Below are 22,471 nucleotides of genomic sequence, written 5' to 3' on the forward strand. Positions count from 1 at the left end.
GTACACATACTACATTAACTGTGTCTGGTCATAACCAGACTTCTCCAAAGAGGAGGTCACATGTAAGCTGCAGAAATTGGAAGTCTGTTGGTACTTTTGGTAGTTTTACTCAGAATTATAAACTGCATTGTTTTACATATAAAACTGTGATATCAGACAGAGGTCTGATGAATCAGTTCCCTTCGTGTTTTCTTTATTAAAGGAGCTTGAGGCAGGATTTATGAAAAAAATGCGTATACGTTTTAAGTTTTCTAGTAATAATATCAGATGAAGCGTTCCAAACCAAAAAGAATGAGCCCTCTAGCGTATCTCTCCGTTGCCTTGAACAGGCTGCGTGCTGCAAAATGTGCTGCAATTCCGGGCCCGAATTTCCCGCCCTGTCCTGCGGATGTGACGTCACATGACGCTGCATGTGCGTTCTCCCGTGCCGGCTTCGCTGTTGGCTGCAGTAACCCCGACGGTCGTCGTGGCGCTATTGAGTCTAATTTCTTATTTTTGCCTCAAGCTCCTTTAAGGAGCAACCCTCAACAAAGTGGAAGTCGTGCAGTTTGTTTCCTTGATTTGAATGAGGAAATGATGAAATGAGAGCCTCTCACATGTAAATCTGAATGAGATGGCAGAGGTTGACAAGCTGACATCCAAGACTCAAACACAATCCCTCCAAGGAAGCATATTTTAAATCATCTCATGTGAAAACAATGCTGCACACAAGCATATTGCAAATTTTCAAGAAACTCAATCCATTTAATTTTCTTGCCAAAGAATAGTAGGACGTGCTTGTCCACAAATTTCAGGTGTTAAGAGATTTTTCTAGTTAGTATGAAAATTCACCCAAAAAAATACATTTCCATTCACTTGTATGTTAAATTAAGGGACAAATGAACCTGCGTAACATTTGGTCATAGGCAGTTAACAAATTACTGACAAGCTGTTCAAGTCAGTGAATTTGAAATAAAGATAAAACGACTGCTCTTGCTTTGTGCACTCCAGCCAGACAGGCACTTCTCGTGGCTGGGTGTCAGCCGGTGCTACAGGGGGCCCACGGCACACTGTGCCTGAGCGTGCTATCTCAAGCGAGAGGAAGGCTTTTACCACATGGGCCACCTTTATTAGATTAGACTTGGCCCCCCTCAGGTTTTTCATTTGCCTGATGCTGAGCATTTAAGAATAGAATGGCCCCAATCCCCGTGGCCCTCCCTTACCTAGCTTTCAGACTTCCTCCATGGGGAGCAGACCAGCACCAGCCCTGGGATAAGATAGCGTTATGACAAATAGTTGGCAACTGGTGAGAAAAGGAAGTGCATCATTTTCTGTGACGTTGCACTTTTATTTCCTGGTGGATTTTTTTTTTTTTTTTTTTGATATTCATGCTTTTATTGTTTTGCATCCATTGTAGTCCTCTTTTTCATTGCAGGGCTGTTGAATGGGGAGTCATAATTCCTCCATAATTCATGGAGAGGCTTGTTTTGAGAAAGGACATCGTACTAACATGGGGGGAGGGCCCTTGTCATAAGCATTCCCCATGAGTCATGGGCATATAGAGGAACTACGCTACAAATCAATGGTGACACATGTTTACTGTTACATTGTGCGCTTGATCCAATTTTTGCATCCCATTCAGAGCAATGAGAGAGAGTACCGTCTCTTGACCTGTACGACCGCCAGAGGCTTTTAGAAGAAAGTTCTTGTTTGTTTTGATAGGTAAATGTATGCAGAGCCATTGTTCAAATGGAGAGATGTTGTATTTTTTTTTAATTCAATGACTTAGAAGGATGTTATAAGGTAAGCTTGTGGAAGCTATAAAGGAAGGAGAAGTTATATAGTAGTAAGAAGCTGCTCTGTGCACACCGGAAGTTTGTGCTTGTCTCATTATTGCAATAACGATTATTTAACCACAACTAGCACATGTTCTGCTTCTTTATTTAAGTGTCCTAGGTGGTTTTAAATTATACTGCTATCAGCGTAAAATCTTGTTTATTTTGCTGATTGCAACACTAAACGGTGTACTTGAGAGTTTGATCCAGTTTGAAACATGTTAAACCATTTGCTTTGTTTCAGAATCTAACACTCTGATGGGATTGCCCTGTATCATGTTCCTCGTTGTGAGCCTGCTACAACGTTTTAGACACATGCAGATACTCTATATCGATACAGATACACATTCAGATGCACTTCATCAGCAGCTTCTGCTCTATGTCTTAAAAGGCTGTGGGATTGAGTTTTGCACTGTTAAGCAAGGGTTAGAACCTCCTTCTGCTTGCTTTACTTTAGAAAGACAACAGCTTTCCTCAACTTTCTAGGGGATGCAACACCGAAACTATTTAAAAGTGGACGTTTTATATGAAAAAGCACAACATCTCTGCAAATCACAACTTCCAGGTTCCCACCTCGCCATCCTTTATCCAGCCCTTTCCATTGAGAAGCATTCTAGCTCCTGCCAAGTGCTCACTTTTCCCCAGTACAGGGTGCTTATAAATCGGCATCCTTACTGATAGGTCAAGGTTTTGATTTGGTCATGACCTTAGTTCATAAATCTGAATGATATAGGGGCCTTGACTAAAAGGCTGCAGGATCAACTCTCAGATGGGATACAGCTCCCTTGCTTTGTCTCTTTCCCTTTCCTCCAACTCTCTCTCTCCTCTTCCATCTCTCCCAACCTCACGTCCCTTTTTCAGTCCCTGCTGCAGTCTCATGTCCCCAGAGCCTCTATAAGAGGCAGAGAGCGAGAGAGCGAGATGGCGAGAGGGTGAAACAGGCAATCAATAAATCAATATGTTTTGCGCCACTAAGCTAGGGTAAGCTCACTCTCTCAGAGCTGCTTGTCCATGTACACACACACATATACACTCACTTACCATCCCAGCAAATTTCTCTCAACACAAACAAACAAATGAAGGCCCAGGACAGAATGTCCCTTGCCAAAAGACATTTTGTTGTTTAAGGGACTTTCTTTTTTTCCATTCTGTTTCCTGTTTTGGATCATTAAGCCATTGATTTTTATTTCACTGGGTAAGTGGTGGTGAGGACCCCCGGGGAACTGGCTGAAAACCTCAACAGAGTAGCCCCAGCAGGAGTTTCTTTTGTGACAGGCTGCTCCCGAGAGACAGGGGACCCTCTTAACTTTTGCATGGGAGAAATTATTGCCAGAAATCAGTCTTCCTGCCTCTACATTGCAAACATATTCGCTGAAATTGATTTTCTTCTTGCTTAGCTTAGTTTTGCATTTACTAATAAATCTGAATACTGGTGCTCAGGAATTATTGGAATAAATGGTCAGTTTTCTTCATGGAAGATGCAAAAAGTTGGCTCGAGTATCTGCTTTCATCTCGCTATGTTCAATATTTTTAGGTCCATGGGAGCAATGAGGGTAGAGAAAAGAGCAGGAGAGATACTCTGATACACTAGCAACTCTGGCAGACCAAGACACAGTTGGCTTAAAGCCAGGGAGATATTACAGTCAGATATACAGTAATACAGATGGATGCACTCAGCCTAAAGAGGCTAACTTATTGGTCAGCGCTGCCATAAGAATGACATAATACCTATCTAGACAGGTAATGAAAATAAAGTCTGCTCCTTAGCAGAGTTACATAAGAGTGTAACTTTAGCTCATACAGTATGAAATGCTCTCTGTAACAAAAGGAACTTTTAAAGGAGTCTTTCAACTAAAGGATGTCTTCTAATGTGCCACACATGTAGCTCTTGGTGTAATCTGTAACCAAGCATGCCAAGACTGCCCCAGCTTGATTTATTAGATATTATTATTAGGGGTGGGTATTGGGAAGGACCTCACGATACGATACGCATCACGATACTTGAGCCACGATACGATACAAATTGCCATATCCCGATTATGCGATATATCCCGATATATCGCGATATTCTACATAGTTCATCGAAAAATTTAAAAATGCATTACACATCTTAAAATCCAAGTTGTACTGTATATATGTACATTAGATGATAGTGATAATGCATTGGACAGACTGAGTCAAAACAATGTAATTCAAACTTTCCATTTTAATTATGCAACATATTTGCATGAAAAAACACACAATGAAAAGTGCAGTGTGTGCATTATTCTTAGATACAAAATACTCAAAATAAAATGCAGTGTCTCACCCACACTGAAATTGAAATCACATAAATACAGTACAGCTACTTGCCCCTGACTTAAAATGACAAAAATAAAATGCAGTGTCTCACCCACACTGAAATCACAAAATAAAGTGCAACTAGGGGTGGGCACAAATATTGATACGGCAATATATCGCGATACATACATTGAATATCGATATCGTATCGGGAGACTATGTATCGCGATATATTGCTGTATCAATATTTTTGCCCACTCCTAATTATTATGCATTTTGATCAAATTGATATGGTTTCTTCTTCAGGAAATACCACATATCCAGTAAAAAAAAAACTTCTTTCCAATATTAGAAAATGTCACAAGCACATTTTACTGATTCCAAAAGTATGCCTCATAAAACAAACCAAGCAATATATATATAATTTTTATTTTTATTGTTTTTACTTTACCTGAAATCATGAACGGCAGTAAGACCACCAACCAAGTGGACTACTATTATCAATATCAAGGCCCTATGTGGCTGGAAAGTGGTTTGTGCCATTACAAAATAAGCAGCACACTATCTAAGAGCCACAACGGAGCATTTTAGTATTCGCAAATAGCATTTCAGCAGACTGGTGTGCCATCAGAGGTGCCAGCACCTCTTAGCTTTTACCGGGGAAAGTTTTTCTGTATTGTGTAGTAAGTGTCCAAAGTTGCGACCAAACTTTTAGAAGGTCTACTTTTCCAGCCAAAATGGTTTTCAAGATAAAGTGTAAATGGTGTATGAGATATTTGTAACCTATAAATTATAAACACATGTCGCTGGTGTGTGAGACAGCTTTTCAGTAATTATTATTTTTCACTTTTCTATATCAGCTTATATTGATTTTGTTGGATGTATGAGAGAGTTTCTGTTGTGCACGTAGGACAGTGTACATGGACGTATACAAGTTTCTGAATAATGTGCTGGGGGCTTCTTACTCAATCTTTGGTGCATTAATGTTTGCACATTTATGTGGTTAAGCTCACAAGTTTTGCAACAGAGATAAATATGGAAACTGCTATACTGTATTTTTGGCACCTTTCCTGCAGAGAACATCAAAGCACAGAGCTAAATGAACGCCCAGGGAGCACGGCATGCGAAAAGTAGCTTCGCTGCTCAAAAACACGTGCATGGTGAAACAGCTGGATCAATAATTTAAACTTTTGAGGGGGGAAACAACAATCTGTCTCCAAATAAATGAAACTTTCAATTCCTAAAACAAAATACGAATAATCCAGCAATAGCTTGTGTGTTAACTTTTACTGTGAAGGTAAACATTTTCGAAAACTGTGATGTAATCCTCCTTGTAGCTACACTTGCATCACACCCTACTTATTATGTTGTGCAAACATGTCTTGCTCTAGAACGTGCAAACAACACAATCAGAGGTGGTGTTTTGTATGTGAAGAATCAAAGGTTGCATGACAATAAGCCCTTTTTTCTCTCTCTCTCTCAAGCTTACCGCTCTGGCCACCTGCTCAGACAAACACGAGCCATTTTCACACATCAGCACCAGAGATTATGTCTGTACTTTGTTTGCAGTTGCATTTCACACATGTACTTCACAACGGGAGATAGTGTTGTGTGTATGTGTTCTCACAGCTGGAAATAGGATGGATGCATAAAATGCACCGTGGAGATGTTTTGTCTGTGGCTTATTAAGAGTGCTGGATAACACTATGTGATTGCTGTTTTTGTGTTATCATTTCAACATCTATTGGAACATATTCCATAGTGTCATCAAAGTAGGGGGAGAGCACCATTTCCTCAGAAAAGAGTATGATATGGTAACTCTACACTCGCTTGCTGCAAATGGGCTCGACGAGTAACTGCAACGTCCACGTACGGTCTCAGTGTGTGGCTTTCTGAAGTCCACAAGTGACCTCCTTGTGCCCTAGTTTGCAGTAAACTAAAGTTGAAACTTTGTTGGTTGCATCATGGCCTCCCCTGAATGCTGACTGATGATTGTTTTTATCTTTAGAGGAAACAGCAGTTTCTGGTCCACCGCTGCCTTGACTTAGATTTTTAATCTGTTGGGTTGGATCTGCACCAGTTTTACAACATCAAAGTCGCACAACCAAGCAAACAAACCAGTCAATGCAGCAGCAGAGCAGCTACTGCAGTCTTCAGGGAGGTCCAATCCCTTTTTATATATATAATATCCCTTTCATATATATATATATATATATATATATATATATATATATATATATATATATATATATATGCATTTTATTGCACTAAGGATGAACCCCCTCATCTGACACTACAAACCAAAGCGTTTTTTTTTAATCAGGCTGTAAATATATTTATTAAAAAGTTTAGTAAAGTAAACAGAACATTATAAAATTTGTTGCGCAATTAATCAAGCGTTAACTATGAAAATGCTTTCAATTTAATCGATTGGCAGCCGTAATGTAACTTTATCTATATCCCATTTTCACATTTTCCACCAATACCACAATAGTATAAACACCAGTTTTCTAATTATTTACCACTTATTTTGACCAAAGCATGGCACAGACATCTCGTTAATACCCCTGGCAGCTTTTGAAAATAAACATATTTAACAAAAATGCTTGCTTTTCACGTATTGGTACCATAGTATTTACAATTAATCCGAAATATGAGCTAAACTCTTTGTCGAATGTTGTCGGATGAATTGCCAGGGCCATGTGGTCACGTCAATATCAGTAACTTTTACCGTAGATATCAGAATTAATGAGCGTCTCAACTTTCACCTCATGTCACACTTACTGTAACCTCCGCAGTGTTGCTGTGGCGTGTGCTGACTGGACTCAAGGGAAAGTATAACGATGCAGATCCTTTAACATCCCACACCGCCATCAACAACAACAACGGCCCACAAAGAAGCAGACAAACACTAATAAAACATAGATTCTTAAAGATCCCATTTTAATACTTTCATAAAATGTTTATGAACAAAAATAAAACAAGATTTTTGTCAGAGCACAGTTTCTGTTCCCACTACCGTCTGAAGCATCAGGAAACATCGGTAAATGAGTTTCCTAACTCGCTGCCAGATGTCTGAACTCCGCTGCAGACATTTCTGCAGACATTTCTGCAGACTGTGAAGCTACAGTAAAAGGTGGAGGTGCAGTTTAACTGCAGTCACACAAATGAGCAAATGTGACACCTTCCTACAGGGTTATGTTAATATGTGGGTGTTTTATGCTTTTTATTTAATCCTCTGTAAAACAGCCATACAGTGAGAGTTTATTTCTCTGATTCACGCCTATGTTCTCACGATTGCTTCTCTTTATTTCATCCTAAAACCAGCCTGATCAACGTAGCTCACACTCAGCTGTGTCTCTTCTCTTCTCATTAAAGCAAACAGGATTGCCCGAGAAAAATGAGTATTATTAGGTACAAGTTCAAAGTTTTGAGTTATGAGGAAACCTGCAAGAATGGATGAAGATGCCAGGAATACTTGACAAATCAGAAATGTTTAGTACCAGTATACTTTGAAAGTATAAGTATGAGCTCCTGACCAGGGCTAGTTCGGAGGTAAGATATCATCTTTGTTTAGTTTAGTTTGTTGCAAAGGCCAGATATCTATTTACAATACAGATATATAACTAAATAAAACAACACTTTTTCTGGATTTAAATCTGCCTTTGTGTTCAGCTGGTTTCTTTTTCTTCCTTGAGGCTTCCCTCCCTCCCTTACTATTGTACCCTTAAAACACCGTGAGATTCTTTACAGGTTTAAGCTGAAGAAGGTTTTTCTCAATTAATAATGAAATGATATTCCCCCATCTGCCTCTGTTCTGCTCCGCAATGAATTGGGTCCTGGCCTGTAGCTGCTTCTTAAAGCGCTCTCCTTCATTTTCTTTAGTTTCTCAGGTTTGCCTTTTATCTTCATCTAAACCTCTCGTTTATCCTCCAAAGACCTGGTGCAATTTTTTTTTCTTGTTGCCTTTGGCCCCCGTTAAGAAATGAAATATTACAGACAATAAAACATGTGATGTCCACATATTTGTACGCCAGGTCAGGGGGTTAAAGGAAGGAAAGAAACTGTGTGACAACGACTGAAACAGAAGTAAATGAACAAAGACAAGCAAAAAGGGAATGAAATATTAAGTATTTATATCCAAAAAATAATAATCCAGAAGTAATATGGAAAATGTGCAGACTCTGTTATTCTTAGCAAAGTTGGATTTCCTTCAGTTTGAACCACATTCAGTTTTCAGGAAGTCTGGACAGTGTCTTGTTGCTTTTAAGTCTCCTCTCCTTTGTTCATGTATGTGGTGTGATCCCAGGTCACAGATGAGCAGGAAGCAGCGGTATGAATGTAGGAATAAAAAGTATGAAAAAAGAAAAGCATTGCACTATATGAAGTTGATCACAATAGCTTACAACCTCTTCACGGGCACTGCACCCCCATAAGACCGCAGACTGGCCTCGCCCTCTCCTCACACAGGGAGATCTAAGTCAGGCCTGTTCTCCCACATCAGTCCTGGTGGGGGAGCAAGTTACCATTGGCTACAAGAGCAAGACAAGACCCTAACTACTAGGCCTGTGTTGAAAAAATCGATTTCCCAATTCTAAATCGATTCTCATATTAATTCCTAAAAATCGATTCATATTTCTAAAGATCGATTTTTATTTTTTTTTGGGTAGTTTTTTTTTTTTATTTTAATTTATTTATTTATGTATTTTTTTTTCATCATTACATTACAACTTTTGGTTATTTTTTTGTTTATCCCCAAAAAAGGAATGTTTTGTTGGACACGAGAATAACTGGTGCCATGTTTTTGCCTTTAAATATGTTTAAAGGTATGAAAACATTAAAGTGTAAGGTTATAATTGCATACATTGTCTATATTTCCTTTATATTCTGTCTTGGGGTTACATTTGCAAAAAATGCTAAAAACCAAATGCTCAAAAATTAAAAACCAAAATAGACCGAAAATGGAACAAATAAAAACGGAATGTGGGAAAAAATAAAACCGATTTCATCCGTCTCTGTTTCCTCCCTGGATCTGTTTGGTAATTCTGACCCACAAGATGTTTCTGTTTCAGTTCTATCAGCATTCTGGGAGCTGATTGGTCCTTACAGCATCATTAGCTGCCAATACTTGCTGTTGAATCTCAATATAATACTAGTAGTAATATTTAGCATAACTACAGTCATGTAATTCATGCAACAGCTCAAAAAACAGTTTTAATAACACTAACCCAAATCAATATCGGAATCGAATCAAATCGGATCGAATCAAATCTTGATAATCGATTCTGAATCTTAAGAATCGGAATCGAATCGATTCTTGACATTTGAATCGATCCCCAGCCCTACTAACTACGTTCAAGAAGATGTTGAAACCTGTCTTCTTCCAAGAACAGCCTCTGTTGTGAGCTGCGTCCCCCCTCTAACTTCCTGAACTGCAGTTGAACGTCATCTTAGTGGGCACTTCGCTGCAGTTGTTTAAATACCATCTTATCTGCCCCTACTTTGTGATCTATGTTACTGTGGCGTGATTGTTGGATAAAGGCGTCTGCTAAATGTTGTCTGCTTATGTGTGAAGACTTCATCCAATCACGTGCATGTGCATATTTATGACTTAAATGTGTGGGAGTGAGAAAACATTTAAGTTGCCCACCTGGGCTCCAATAAGAGCCAACAGAGTTGTGTTACTGAACAACTCCCTGTTGTTTCTTTGGCAAAGCCAATCAGGCAGATTTGACTGTATCACATCCTTCTTTGTTTCTTTCCCTCCTCTCCTCTTAACTCCTCTTTTCCAACGCTGAACATTTCTGAACATCTCTCCTGCCCTGCTGCTTTTATATTTAATCAGTTAGGGAGTGTTAAATGAGAGATTTATATATATATATATATATATATATATATATATATATATATATATATATATATATATATATATATATATATATATATGGAGTATTGAGAAGGAGCTGCCATTCATGTGTGGATCTTTTCAGTGCAGAGTAAAGTTTGGAGAGAGCAGAGTCAGGAGGTTATGTTTTGTAAAATAATACTTTTCAGAGGCTGCCACTGTAGATTCCTGATCTTTTTCTCTCCTTAAATATTCCGTCATTTCTTTTATTTCTCTTTTTATGTGACTCTTGCCTTTTTCCTCCCCATTCAAACTTCGTCTGCACTGGCGCCATGTTCAGATGTTCAGATAGGAGACCTGCAAGACAATCAGCATTCCTCCCAGCACTGCACTGAGATACCTGCAGTGGCTCAAATGAAAATAGCTGCAGAAAAGCTGGGTCATTTGGTTTAAACATGATTTTTATTTATTTTTTTGCTCAGATTTCAAGTGACCACAAACACATTTAATGGATATTCCTGCATACAAAAGCATTCATATTGTAACCTAAATTGAATGTTACTTAACTTAAATATTGTTGAATTGTTTACCAAGTTCATCATGGTACTGTTTGTCTGCTGTGGACTTAAAGGAAAAAGAAAATGAGTTACTGCGATCAAATATAGACATCAATTTGCAGCCTGCTGCCAGGTTTCCATTTGAATGTGGAGTTTTTGGATTGGCAGGAAGAAATGCTGGTTCAGATGTCATCATTCGTCTATCCATTAAAGGGGACCTATTATGGCATCTAATACCTATTTTAAACAGGCCTTGAATGTCTTAAAAACAAGCTTTTGATTATTTTTGCTAAATAAATTAGAAATTCAGCCTCTGAGCCTCTAACCTCATTATCTATGCGGGATTCTGAGTGGGCGGGGCTATGATAATGAGGCTCTGTGCTGATTGGCTGCCTGAATGACGCAATTCACGGCTATGAAAAAATGGTGGAAGCTCCAGCCAGCGGAGTTAGTTGTGGGCGTGGTTTCACGCATCGGAGGCCAACCTATGTAAATCACATTTTGGTTACGTAACGGAGCAGAATCTGAACGGCTCGTAGATCCACATCACACTGGACGGCTCATCCGGGCGGCTGTACAGACACTGCAGAATTTGGTTGCTTTCCTCCTTCTCTGAGTTGGCAGGCTGAGGGGAGACCACTTTATATACGTTAAAGCAAGAAAAAACGTGTTTTTCATAATAGGTCCCCTTTAAATGTCACTCATCCAGGTTGGGGTCGGGGGGGCAGCAGCCTCAACAGAGGTCCAGGCCTCGCTGTGGTCCATCTAGTGTGGTTTACCTGGGGACCTCCTCCTGCTCAGGCATGCCTGAAACACCTCCCCTAAGAGATGTCCAGGAGGCACCAGAAACATGCCTGAACCTAATCAATATGGCCCCCAGTGTGGAGGAGCACCAGCTCTACTCTGAACTCCTCCCAAAAGACGAACCCTGTGACCCTATCTCTAAGAGAGAGTCCAACCACTCTAATTAAGAAACGTGCTTGTATCTATGATTTTCTTCTTTCAATCACTGGCAACAGTTCCCCATTAGAGGTGAGGGCAGGAACACATGTCAACTAGTCAAAAGAGAGACACACCTTTTGGATCAGGTCCCTTTTCTCCACAATAGAAAGGCGGGTAAAGATCATGCGAGCAGACGCCGCACAGATCTGTCTGTTGATCTCCCGCTTCATTCCTCCCTCACTTCTTAACAAACCCTAAGTTGCCTAAACTTCTTTGCTTAATCTTTGCAAAGCACTCGGGCTCAGGTTAAAATGACCCGAGCCAGAACGAAGGCCCTCAGTTCCTCAGAGGGCTCGTCTATGCCTTAGCACCTTGCAAGGGTTAAAGCAGCGCCTCATTTCCAGCAGGAGAGGGCTTTTCATCCTTTTCCGACTGATAACCATGGCCTCAGATTTGGAAGTGCTGATTGTGAGAGCTGAAAATTGTGACTCAATGATCCCAACAATACAACATCACCAGCAACTGCTCAAAATATGACCATTTTGACTAGATTTAGGACTACTAGGCTGATTTCTAGAGGAGCTGTGGAATCCCGAGGCCACCAGTCCAGATCTTTTCCACTCCTTGACTTCACCAAGAAATTATGTCCATTAAAGAAGAGATTAGAAGGTGATAGAAAGTAAAAGGTAGCTCAAATGGAGACTAGTTATGTCTGTTTTCACTAGTATCCTATACTCCTGGAAGAAAAACTCCCATTACTGCAGGTTTTTTTTTACATGCCGCTATTTTCATGATTTCAATGTGTTTTAAAAGGTGTGTGTCTGTTTTTAAATGTGACATAAACCCCGGCCTTTAGAGAACAGTGTCTTGTTCCCATGTATACTAAAAGATACATCGGAGAAATGGTATATATACATCTGAGTCTGGTTCTTAGCATAAAGAAGGAGGAAAAGCTTCACTGTTCACCCGAAGGTGAGGAAATCCACCCACCAGTGTTTCTAATTGAGATCGTGTGCGCTGTTTGTGTTGTAAAAACATGGGTTTCCTAAAGTGGTACTTGGTTGCCTGGCAACCTTGCAGCAATGAATTCAGTCTCTATAGAAATAGAAAAAAGTTTCAAGATGTTGAACTGCTGCTTTAAATCTTGATTTGGATTCTTTTGAGGTCCAGTTTTCATTTAGATGTTCAGTGATTTGATCAAGGCTTAAAAATACTACAAGTTAAAAACCATACAATCCATATTCCCTGATCTGCTTCCATAATATGACAATAGAGGCACTGATTTTCAAATGTATTCTTATTGCAGAACACTGATGTGAAATGTGAAAACAGTGCATCTAAATTATTTTTTAGAGTTTTTTTCCCTGTCTTTGGTGTTAAATAATATTTAATATCTTTTTAGAGATGGGCAGGTGTATGACTCCTCAGCGGTAGCGTTTCCTCATCCCAGTTTCTTCATGATATTTGCTTGTGCTTCCGTTTGTGCCTATATTTACATTTGCATGTGCTGTGAGGTATTTTTCATATACACGGGCCTTTCAAGTCGGCTCCCACTTCCTTCCTCTTATTCAATCACGCACACAGATTCTTGAATAGTCCTGCAACAATTTTGAGAACCCCCCCACTCTCTACCTCGGTGATGGCTGAGAGAGAACTGGGGAGCGAACGTCTGCCCAGCTCAGAATATGACAGCCTGTACACTTGGTTTTTTTCTTTTTCTTTTTTATTCATTAGATAAGTAAAAAGAAAAAACTTAGTGATGGCACGCTAGCACCAGCCATGATTTATGTTCACCTCTGGAAAGAGAAAAGTAGAATTTATGGCTTTCTCATCTGGCTTAATCTTCACTGTATACTGCAAAGCCCGAGCAATGCAGCAAGTTTAGAGGGAAAGGCATAGCGAGGCTGAAAATTGCCCTCTACACTTTCTCTATTTAGCTTTTTTCTTTCTTCTCTCTCTCTATCACTTACTTACAGACTCTATCACATCTTGTCCTTGTCGGTCTTCTCTCCTCCTGGAGGCTTAAATACACCGGAGCACCCATAAATGCACACTCACACACAAGGTTTGAACACTTCTAATCGCACGAACGCCGATGCGTTATGCGCACAAAGGCGCACTCACACATGAAGTGAGATCTGCTCTGCCTCACAGTGACACCCTCACTTCTCTCACACCAATTTTCTTGCACTTTTCATTCTCCTTGTCTTCTGCTTTCTTTCTCCCGCTGCTTCGCTCCCGCACCTCCGCCCCCAGCCGCCTCCACAGATATAGATCTTTTTCTTTTTATAGTCAAAGCATTAGTCCATATGGTAACATCAGCGCTGTTGATTGCCAAGGCGCTGTACATCAAATCAAGTAACGTGTGTGCGTGCCTGTTTTTCTGTTGGCTTTTTTTTCCCTCCGCCATGTCACTGCACTTACTTTGCAATGCCTCCTTCTGCACTGAATGGAGCTGCGGTCAGGCCTTACAGCAGAATTTCAGATTCAGACGTCACGCTGTGTGTCATGAAGCAACAAATTAAACATTTATCGGCTCTTAAAATAGAATATTTAAAAAGTATCGTTTGCCTGTGCTTCTTGTGCGTGCATCTCATTTACACGAGTCTTTAGTGTGTTGTGGGTGTCACGCGGGGACAAGTGCATGTCAGAGGCAAGTGTGTGAAGCTATAACAGGTTCTGACAGGGCAAAATCATCTGGGGGTGCAGATGATGTGCTTTTTCTATCCAGTTACACTGTGACAACAGAATTCTGAACTGTCGATTCCTATTAAAGTGATTGCTAGGAACCCTGTCTGCTCTCATTCCCCGTTGGCTCTGATCCAGGTAGAGCACAAAAAAGATGGGAAAATGAGGGGAGGCAAACACACTTTTATGCATTACATTACGGGAGAAGAAAAAAATGTTTTCACACTCATTTTCTCAGTTCAAGAGTAAAATTCATACAGCAGAAGAGGTGGGAGAAAAAACAAGGACAATAATAAGATGTGGAACCGGAATAGAAAGGGAAAACAGAACACTCTACATTTTCATTTGAACCTCTCATTCAAAACGGCTCCAAAGCTGTCCCGCTGCAATGCCAGCATTCAGGCTGCTCGCCAGTGAGAGAAGGAGAAAACAGGAGGAGATAAAGAAGAGGTGGGCTGGTGTGAAATGGATCAAACAATGGATGTGAGAAAAGCATTGCTGTTCTCTACCAACTGCAGGCAAATAAGGAAAAGGCGTGGAGGAGGAGCGGGGGTGTGTGATAATGTAGAGCTTTGAAAATGTCTGTGTTTTGTAACTGGAGTTTTTCTTCTTACAACAGGTCTTCAGAAAGTTGAGGAAAACATTTCCAAGGGTAGTTTTGTCAAAAAGAAATCCTATATAATCAGAGAAGAAATAAAGAAAGAATCTGTGGTGTTCAGAGGAGAACGATGGGCTTTAAAGCCGGAACAAATTTGACTTGTAAAGTCAAAGCCCAGAATGTAGCTTCACATTAAAGACACAATCTGATTTGATACTTTTGAATGTGAGTGTGTATGTGTGTGTGTAGGTGTGTGGGTGCGTGCGTGCATGCTCATCTATCATTCTCCCCCTTCATGTTTGGTGTATGCCTGCAAGGTGTGTAGAGGCCATGTTGATGAAGGAATCAGGGACGATCAGAGGGTCGAACACAGAGGCTTGCTTCCTTTTGTGATCTTTGTGTGTTTCTCTTTCATCTGCCTTTGTGGGGATGTAGCGATCTTGGTAGACTCTACTGGGACAGCAGCAACACAGAGCGAGCAGCAGGATACAGAAACATGCCAACAATTCATAAAATCCCTTTCATAGGCACATATGAGCGTGCCTTTGAAAGGGATTTGAGGTCGGGATAGGTAAGGCTGAATGTAATTTGACACACAGTTTACACTCTTTTCATATCAAATGTATTTCCTGCAGAAAATGAGAATGTTAGAAGTCCGATGTGTATATCTGGTGTTTTTCAGGGAAAGGTTTGCTGCATTGCTGCATTGACTCCGAAGCACTTTTAACATTAGAACATGTTGATGAATGAGGGCACGGGTCTGATTTGCTATGATCCACGCTGCAGCCACATTATAGTTGCTTCTATCCACCCCGGTACTGCGGTGCAACAACCAAAGAAAGCACAGTCTGTGCCGATTCATAATTCAGCTGGATGCCTTTTTTTTTCTGGCTGTCTGGGTTTCCTTTGGTCCTGTCCGCTCAGGGTGACTGCGGCATGCCACTCAATCCCGGCACAAACAGCTGGGCCCGGCTGCTGTGTTGTCAAAAAATATACCCCCCTCACCCCTTATCTGACGTGAAACAGATTGCCCATCTCCATTTGTCTATAAAGATGAGTGGGGGATAAAGGAGAAGAAATGCAACAAGAGGAAAGAGACTGGGATGCTTTGCTTTATAGCCCTCTTTACCCTCACATACAGAAACCGATCCCCGTGCAATATGTTTCACTCTAAAAGAAAGCTTTAATGTTTGGCCATATGTCACGATGAAGAACTACACAGAGAGGGAAGGTGGAAAAATACTCACTGCGATGTGTAGACATTAGTGGAGATTAAACCTGAGGGGAATCCTAGTGGGATTTAGCCATTTATCAATTTATAGACTAACCTGAAAGTTCTTGTCAAACAGTGGCTGGACCAACATCAAATCACACTGCACTCTGGGTATTTCAGGGGCCGGAGTCGCACCAGAGTGCCTGTGGTGTGTTTGATTCAGGACAGTGTCTGATGATAAATGTCCAGAAAATGATTTCTTTTTAAAAAGCAGAGAGGTCACCATTAAGGAAGCAGGAAATAGGCAGTCAAACACCAGACTATGATAGAGGGGCCTCATTTATACAACTCAAACTTCAATTTAGCTCTAATAAGAGATGTTTGCCCAATTAGGCAAAAGGGAAAATGTATTTCCAATGAATATTCCTTTAGGAGGACATGTATCTATGAGAAAATAGTTGTGAATTTCTAGTTTTCATTTTATATTCAAAACAAGGCTTTGACACGTCTCTCTACAGTACGTATGACCTGTGCACGCTCCAAAGGTATTGCTGAGTGTGACTCGGATAATATAATTTTACCAGCCTTGATGCACATTTTGAAAGATTATATAAAAAATTGATGTTGACGGAAACAGCTACATTTTATTACATTATAATAAATGTAAACATTTTATAAATGTTTTGCTTTTCCAGCAAAACTGACACATTTACATTGGATTTGCACATGAAATTGAGTGACTTGAACAATAGCAAGAATAATCGCAAGATAAATGTGATAATGATAATAACAGCATGTACTGTATAAGTTTGAGGAAAACAAACATTGCAGGGCATCAGATTTTATGATTTATTTTCTCTTCTTCTAGAGGAATTCTGTTTGCAGTAATCAATCAAACCTTTACAACAGCCTTGCATTATAACCAGGTCATCTCCACCACCTCATTGACTCTGTGCAGCCTACTTAGTTCCTGTGCTGATTCCAGCTGCAGTGGTCATCGCACAGCAGTAATAAAGTTGATGGAAGCGCGTGAGCGGGCTTTTTGCTTCAGATGCACTAAAATACTTCTGTGACTCAATAACTCAATAAAAAAGAAAATTTCATGTGTACTCCAAGTGCTTTAATGGAAATGTGTGTGGAGGTCTTTCATTGGTTTACAATAATGCCAGCTGTGAATTATTGTAAAATCCATACTTTTCAAATAGCCTGTCCTCTTTGTGACCACTGGTTGAGTCCATGTCACGCCCGCTAAATCTTTAGTCTATTAGCTCATCTTTGCACTAAAGGTGTTTCCGTTTTTTCCCATGCAAAAGCCCAGCTTTCCCAAAGCATCTCAGGGTTATAGCCACATGTTGTTCAACTTATGTCTATACTGGCATGTCTCCATACCAAAATGAGTGCATGCTGGGATACTTTGGAGAGTGTGCCAGTGGTTCATTTGACATGTTTGGTTAAACGTGGACCCAGTGGCATTGCTCCAGAGACACTCATTTTAGCTATTTTCTTTCACATGCAGTAGATATATGAAAGAATAGAAACCACCAAAAAAGAATAAAAACATATCAAAATTTAGATAGAAAAAAACATAAGACATTAGAATATATTTTTTTTTTTAAATGGTGTTTTTCGCATCCAAATGTGAAACAGGAGTTTTGACAAAAGCAGAGCCCCAATATTATGAGCAGCCTTGCTTCCCTAGGAGAGTTTCATGGAGTGCTTTCTCACTGTGATAATGAAATGACCTGGCCCACAATGCTCCACTCTCTCTCTCAAAAACACATCTGCGAGACGAGGGTGAAAATGAGAAAATCCTACCTCCTCTCTCGAGTTTCGTAAAGCACACTTTCAATATTCCTTTTCTCAGAGCATGATGGGAGTGTGAGCATGGGTGTTTGTGTCCATGCGCTTGTTGTGTATTACTCCGGCTGTGCGTGCATCCATCATTTTTATTTATTTATTTACTTATTTGGTGCTGGAGGCTTGTAGATGCTGGCACTACTTTAATCAATTCGTAATAAACCATCTTTGAAGCACATTTGACATAATGAAGTACTGTACAGAAATTCGTGGGCAGAAAATCCCATAGAGTTGTCATTGTAACAATGCTTTTCTAACTTAATTTTTGTGGCTTCCTTGCAGTGAAATCAATACAGTAAGTGGAAAAACTCAGATCAAGGGCTTCAGTTTTGTCCCATTTCAAGGTAAAATCCAATAAGGCAAACTGTCGTCCCACACTCTTTGGATCTAATCTTGTGGGCCTTGCTGCACACTCGGGTCGTGCCAAAATGATTCAAAAGAATGAGTCACCAGTTGGGTACAGCACAGACTACATGCAGACCGTGTATTCCCTGAGCTTCCAGTTCACAGGGAATCTATGGCAGCACTGAGGCAGAGCCCTGTCATTGACTTACATAATCAACAGAGGAGTGTGGCAAAGACGTGTGCAAGAGTGTGCCACGGTTCCTCTGGAGCCGCCGATCATGTGTGCGCACCAAAGCCACCCTATCGCTGCTGAGCTAGACTTTCGCTAACAATAGAGCTGAGCAGACATGTGTCAGAGTCCGCAACTGGATTTCGCTGGTGTTTTTAAAAACATGGATGAAAAGGCGGCCGCTCTCTCAAGGCTACAGTGAAGAAAAAAAGAAGCTACAAGCGAGGCATAAGGTGCAAAAGCCACTGCAAACCGAGCCTATTGAGGCGCTGCACGTGTTGACTCACAAGGCTGCATTTACATATCTATTGTGCGTGTGCTTATTTGTATCCTGTTGTATGCTTCCATGCACGCTTGAGTGCTTTCTTCGAGCTTATTTGTGATGCCATGTGTCTGTGGATGAGCCAAGCTTGTGTGTTTAAGCAGGCGTGTCTAGTTGAATGTCAGCTCACGCATTTATTCTTGTTAGCCTGAGCACAAAGGTTGCATATGTATTTTTGTACATATATATATATATATATATATATATATATATATATATATATATATATATATATATATATATATATATATATATATATATACATATATATATATATATATACATATATACATGTATCCAGCTTGTAGTCTTTTTTGGAGATGGTATTTTCTACATACGACTGCCCCTCCTGCTCAACACTGCCACCTGGCTGTGGCCGGCACCGTCACACACTTCCTGGGGGAACTATCTGAGCAAGTCGGCGTCTGCTTTTAACAACTATTTTGGGAATGGTTGTCCACTGGGCTGGTGCTAACTCACCCTATTATGTACAGGATGATAAAACTGACCTTGAAGCAGTTATGGGCCTGGGATAATGGAAAGCACTGATAGAGGGACCATGAAACTGCTCTCAGCTTTCAGTGACAAAAGAAAATAATGGTTTAACCACTTCACATTATTTGGAGCGGTATGTTAAAATTTATTAGCAGACATTTCGCGTACTGGTGCTCAACTAGCAGTGACGAGTTAAAGGACTCACAGATTGATCTGTGCGCGCTCCAAGTCTGTATGCTAGAAATTGAGATTTACAGTTTTTCTTAAAGAAGCAGAACCTTTGGGGATATTGTATCTTTTTTCTGTTGTTTACACCTCAAAAGAACCTCAAAACGATGTTTGGCTATGTACAATCATAACCAGCACAGGTTAAAACCTGCGCTTGCATGCAAAACTAAAAGGGGCGGAAACATTTAGGTCAGATTGAGGTCAGGCCATTTGTATGGGTCATGGTAGAAGTGCTCATATGTATGCAGGCTTATAGGCCTCCTGGGAGCTTTGGGCTGACCTTGTCCCATACGGTGATCTATGTCCTCATCTCCCCCATGCCCTCTTTTCCTCATTCCTCCACGGGCCTCTCTTCCCCCTCTGCTTTTTTAATCATCACATTTCTCTCTCCTCAAACACCCCTCACACCCCCATCAGCTTTTCCTTTTAATGTGCTTTCGGTTTTCTCCCGTTTGTTTTTTTTTCTTCCTCCTGCAATCATTTCTTCCTTTCTCACACACTCTCACTTTTTTACTCAGTTTTTAACTCCCCCTTTCTTCCTGTTCCTCGTTTTTCTTTATCCCCACTTGTCCTTTTTCCATATCAACAGCCAGTCTGATAAATAATGCATCACAGCACATTAAAAACATTAGTAGGGTTCTCTTGGCTGTCAGGGAGAGGGAGGAGATGAGGGAATGGGTAACTCCATTTTAAATAAGTGTTGCGGAGAACGACGGGATTTAATATTCGCACCAGAAACGCTCCAGAAAAGGGGTGAAGGTCCGAGTGTAGATAGTGTTTGCATCGTGTCCTTGTGCCACGACGGATTATTTTTCCTTCTTTTTTTCTTCTTTTCTTGCCTTTAATAAACCGTCTGAATGCTCGCATTTTCATAAATATGATGACTGTATCAGCAAAGTCGAAGGACAATATTTAATGACGTTTTGTAAAACACAAATTCTGCATCACACAGAACCTTGACCTTTCTCTTCCCCCCCTCCGCTTTCACGTCCTCTCCTCCCCCCCCTCCGGTCCTATTCCTCCTGGCAGCGTGGCGATTGGCATTATTAAAAATTGATTGGCGGCAAGCGTTTAGCAGGGTGGTGAGGCGGAGAGGGAAATTTTGACAGGCAGGAGTGAAATGAAAGGAGGGCCTCAGCGGAGGCAGCGTGGAAAGGTCTCAATGGGGGACAGTGTGAGCATGTGTGTGTGTGTGTGTGTGTTTGTGTGTGTGTGTGTTTGTGTAAGGCTATGAAGAGATTGGTAATTTGCAGTGTGGCCTACAAATGTGAGAAACAGCACTAAATGTTTTGCATACGTTACGTGTTGATGCTGCTTGATGAATGTGCATGAATCCACAACAGATCTGAGCGGATAAAGTCCAACTAGACTGAATTATGATGCTGCAAATGTAGTGAAACTGACCCACAATTAACTCTCCAGAAGAATCCGGCCTCTGCATCGTTCATTTTCTCCTTCCCTCTCCTCTCCTCCAACGTCCTCTCTCCTTTCATCTTGGATTAAATAATATTCCCGAACCGGCTACACCCCTAACATCTGTAAGCGCTACAGCTTTGGAGATTTTCAATACACTTTACCTGTAATTTGGCTGAGTGATTCGAAAAAAAATGTTGGGTTTTTTTTCTCTATTTTTGGGGGGAAGGAGGGTAAAAGCCTGTGCCATTACATGATTCTGACTGCTATCTTTGTCTGTTCTCTTTTCTTCATTCCTTCCCTTTCTCTGACTGTCCCAGATGAACAGACCAATCCAGGTGAAGCCAGCGGACAGCGAGAGTCGAGGAGGTATTGTATGACTTTCTATCCAACCCCCTTTTTTCTACTGCCTCCCTTTGTCCCGGCCCTACAAAAATGCTGCCCGTGTGTATCAGCCTCACTGTGATCCGTCCCGTTTGACGATGCCCTGCACCTCAACGCGGAGTGACAGCGCAGCCTGGCCAAACCCTCCAGTGTTCAGAACACATTATGTAAACAGCGCTCTTCCTGGCCGGCTCAGCCTCCGACTCCTAACTCGGAGTTTCATCATATGCGCTGATGCGTATACATGCGCACGCGTACACAGAGACATGCATTCCTTGTCATGCTCGAAGGGGAAAACAAGTCGCCTCTTCTTTCAAAACCCCTCTCAAAACCTGTCTGCAGCAAAGCAAATCCTGTTTGACTCGTGTCACAAGTTTGCATCGGCCAAATAAACCTCAGATTAAACGGCAGATCTGCGTTAATGAACATGGATGTCTACGCTGGCCTTTTTTTGTGCGGCGTACCTCACTGACGACCAGGACTGCTTAGAGAGAATTTTCTGTGTCTAGACATGTAGTGACCCGCTCCTGACATCAATCAATGGACTGCACAAGATAAGATTGAAGCAGTTTGACAATTTTGGCCAGTCTTTCAGACTTTCCAGCCGCTACTATAACTGGCACCAGAGTGATTCTCGAGCCACAAGAAAAAGGGAAAGAGCGGTGGAGGCGAGGGGGTGTGGGTGGGGATGGAGCATGCAAGTACCGTAGCTAAAGGTTGATAAGCAGTCAGAGCACAGGGAGAGAGAGGTGTTAGCCTGTAAAGAAAATAACCTTTAAAGAAAGGAGGAGAGGCTGTGCAGCGTCCTCTTCCATTTAGTCTGTTGGTTTTCAAAGAATGATTGATGGAGCAGGAGGAAACAGGAGCAACCACTGCGCATGAGAAAGAAAAGTGCGGGGCCATGCGAGATGTACGCACCCGTCCGGACTGGAGGTCGGTCTTGTCTAAATGTTAGTCTTCAGCTCACTTCTCTTGCTTTCATCTACTCCCAACATTTCTATTTGTTAGGGCTGCACGCCGTAATACCAGGACACCGCACATACAACAGCGATACTACATCAGGAACTCTTGTAAAAGCAAGTATCCTGCATCCTGCAGGAAAAATGTGCTGCAAAATCAGCCTTGGTAGAAAAATCCCTAATATTCTATTTATCTATTCAATATTGTCTTATTTTACACATCTTTGCCAGTCGGGTGAGAAAACTTTTTGTGATTAGAGTTCTTAAAATTTAAGTCGTTTTTACTTCTTTTAAAATCAGTT

At 41.0% G+C, this 22,471-nt stretch overlaps 1 protein-coding gene across 15 annotated transcripts in view; it reads left to right on the forward strand.

Annotated features, from left to right (window-relative positions):
- The window catches only part of celf4 (CUGBP, Elav-like family member 4), a 95,551-nt gene that overhangs the window by 56,903 nt on the left and 16,177 nt on the right, over nucleotides 1–22,471 (forward strand). For all 15 annotated transcript variants that reach the window (XM_061727797.1, XM_061727802.1, XM_061727800.1 and 12 more), the window contains exon 3: nucleotides 21,147–21,195. In XM_061727797.1, the coding sequence (XP_061583781.1) occupies nucleotides 21,147–21,195 (49 nt within the window). The remainder of the gene's footprint in view (nucleotides 1–21,146; nucleotides 21,196–22,471) is intronic.

This window comes from Cololabis saira, chromosome 8 (assembly GCF_033807715.1).
Source record: "Cololabis saira isolate AMF1-May2022 chromosome 8, fColSai1.1, whole genome shotgun sequence".
NCBI lineage: Eukaryota > Metazoa > Chordata > Actinopteri > Beloniformes > Belonidae > Cololabis > Cololabis saira.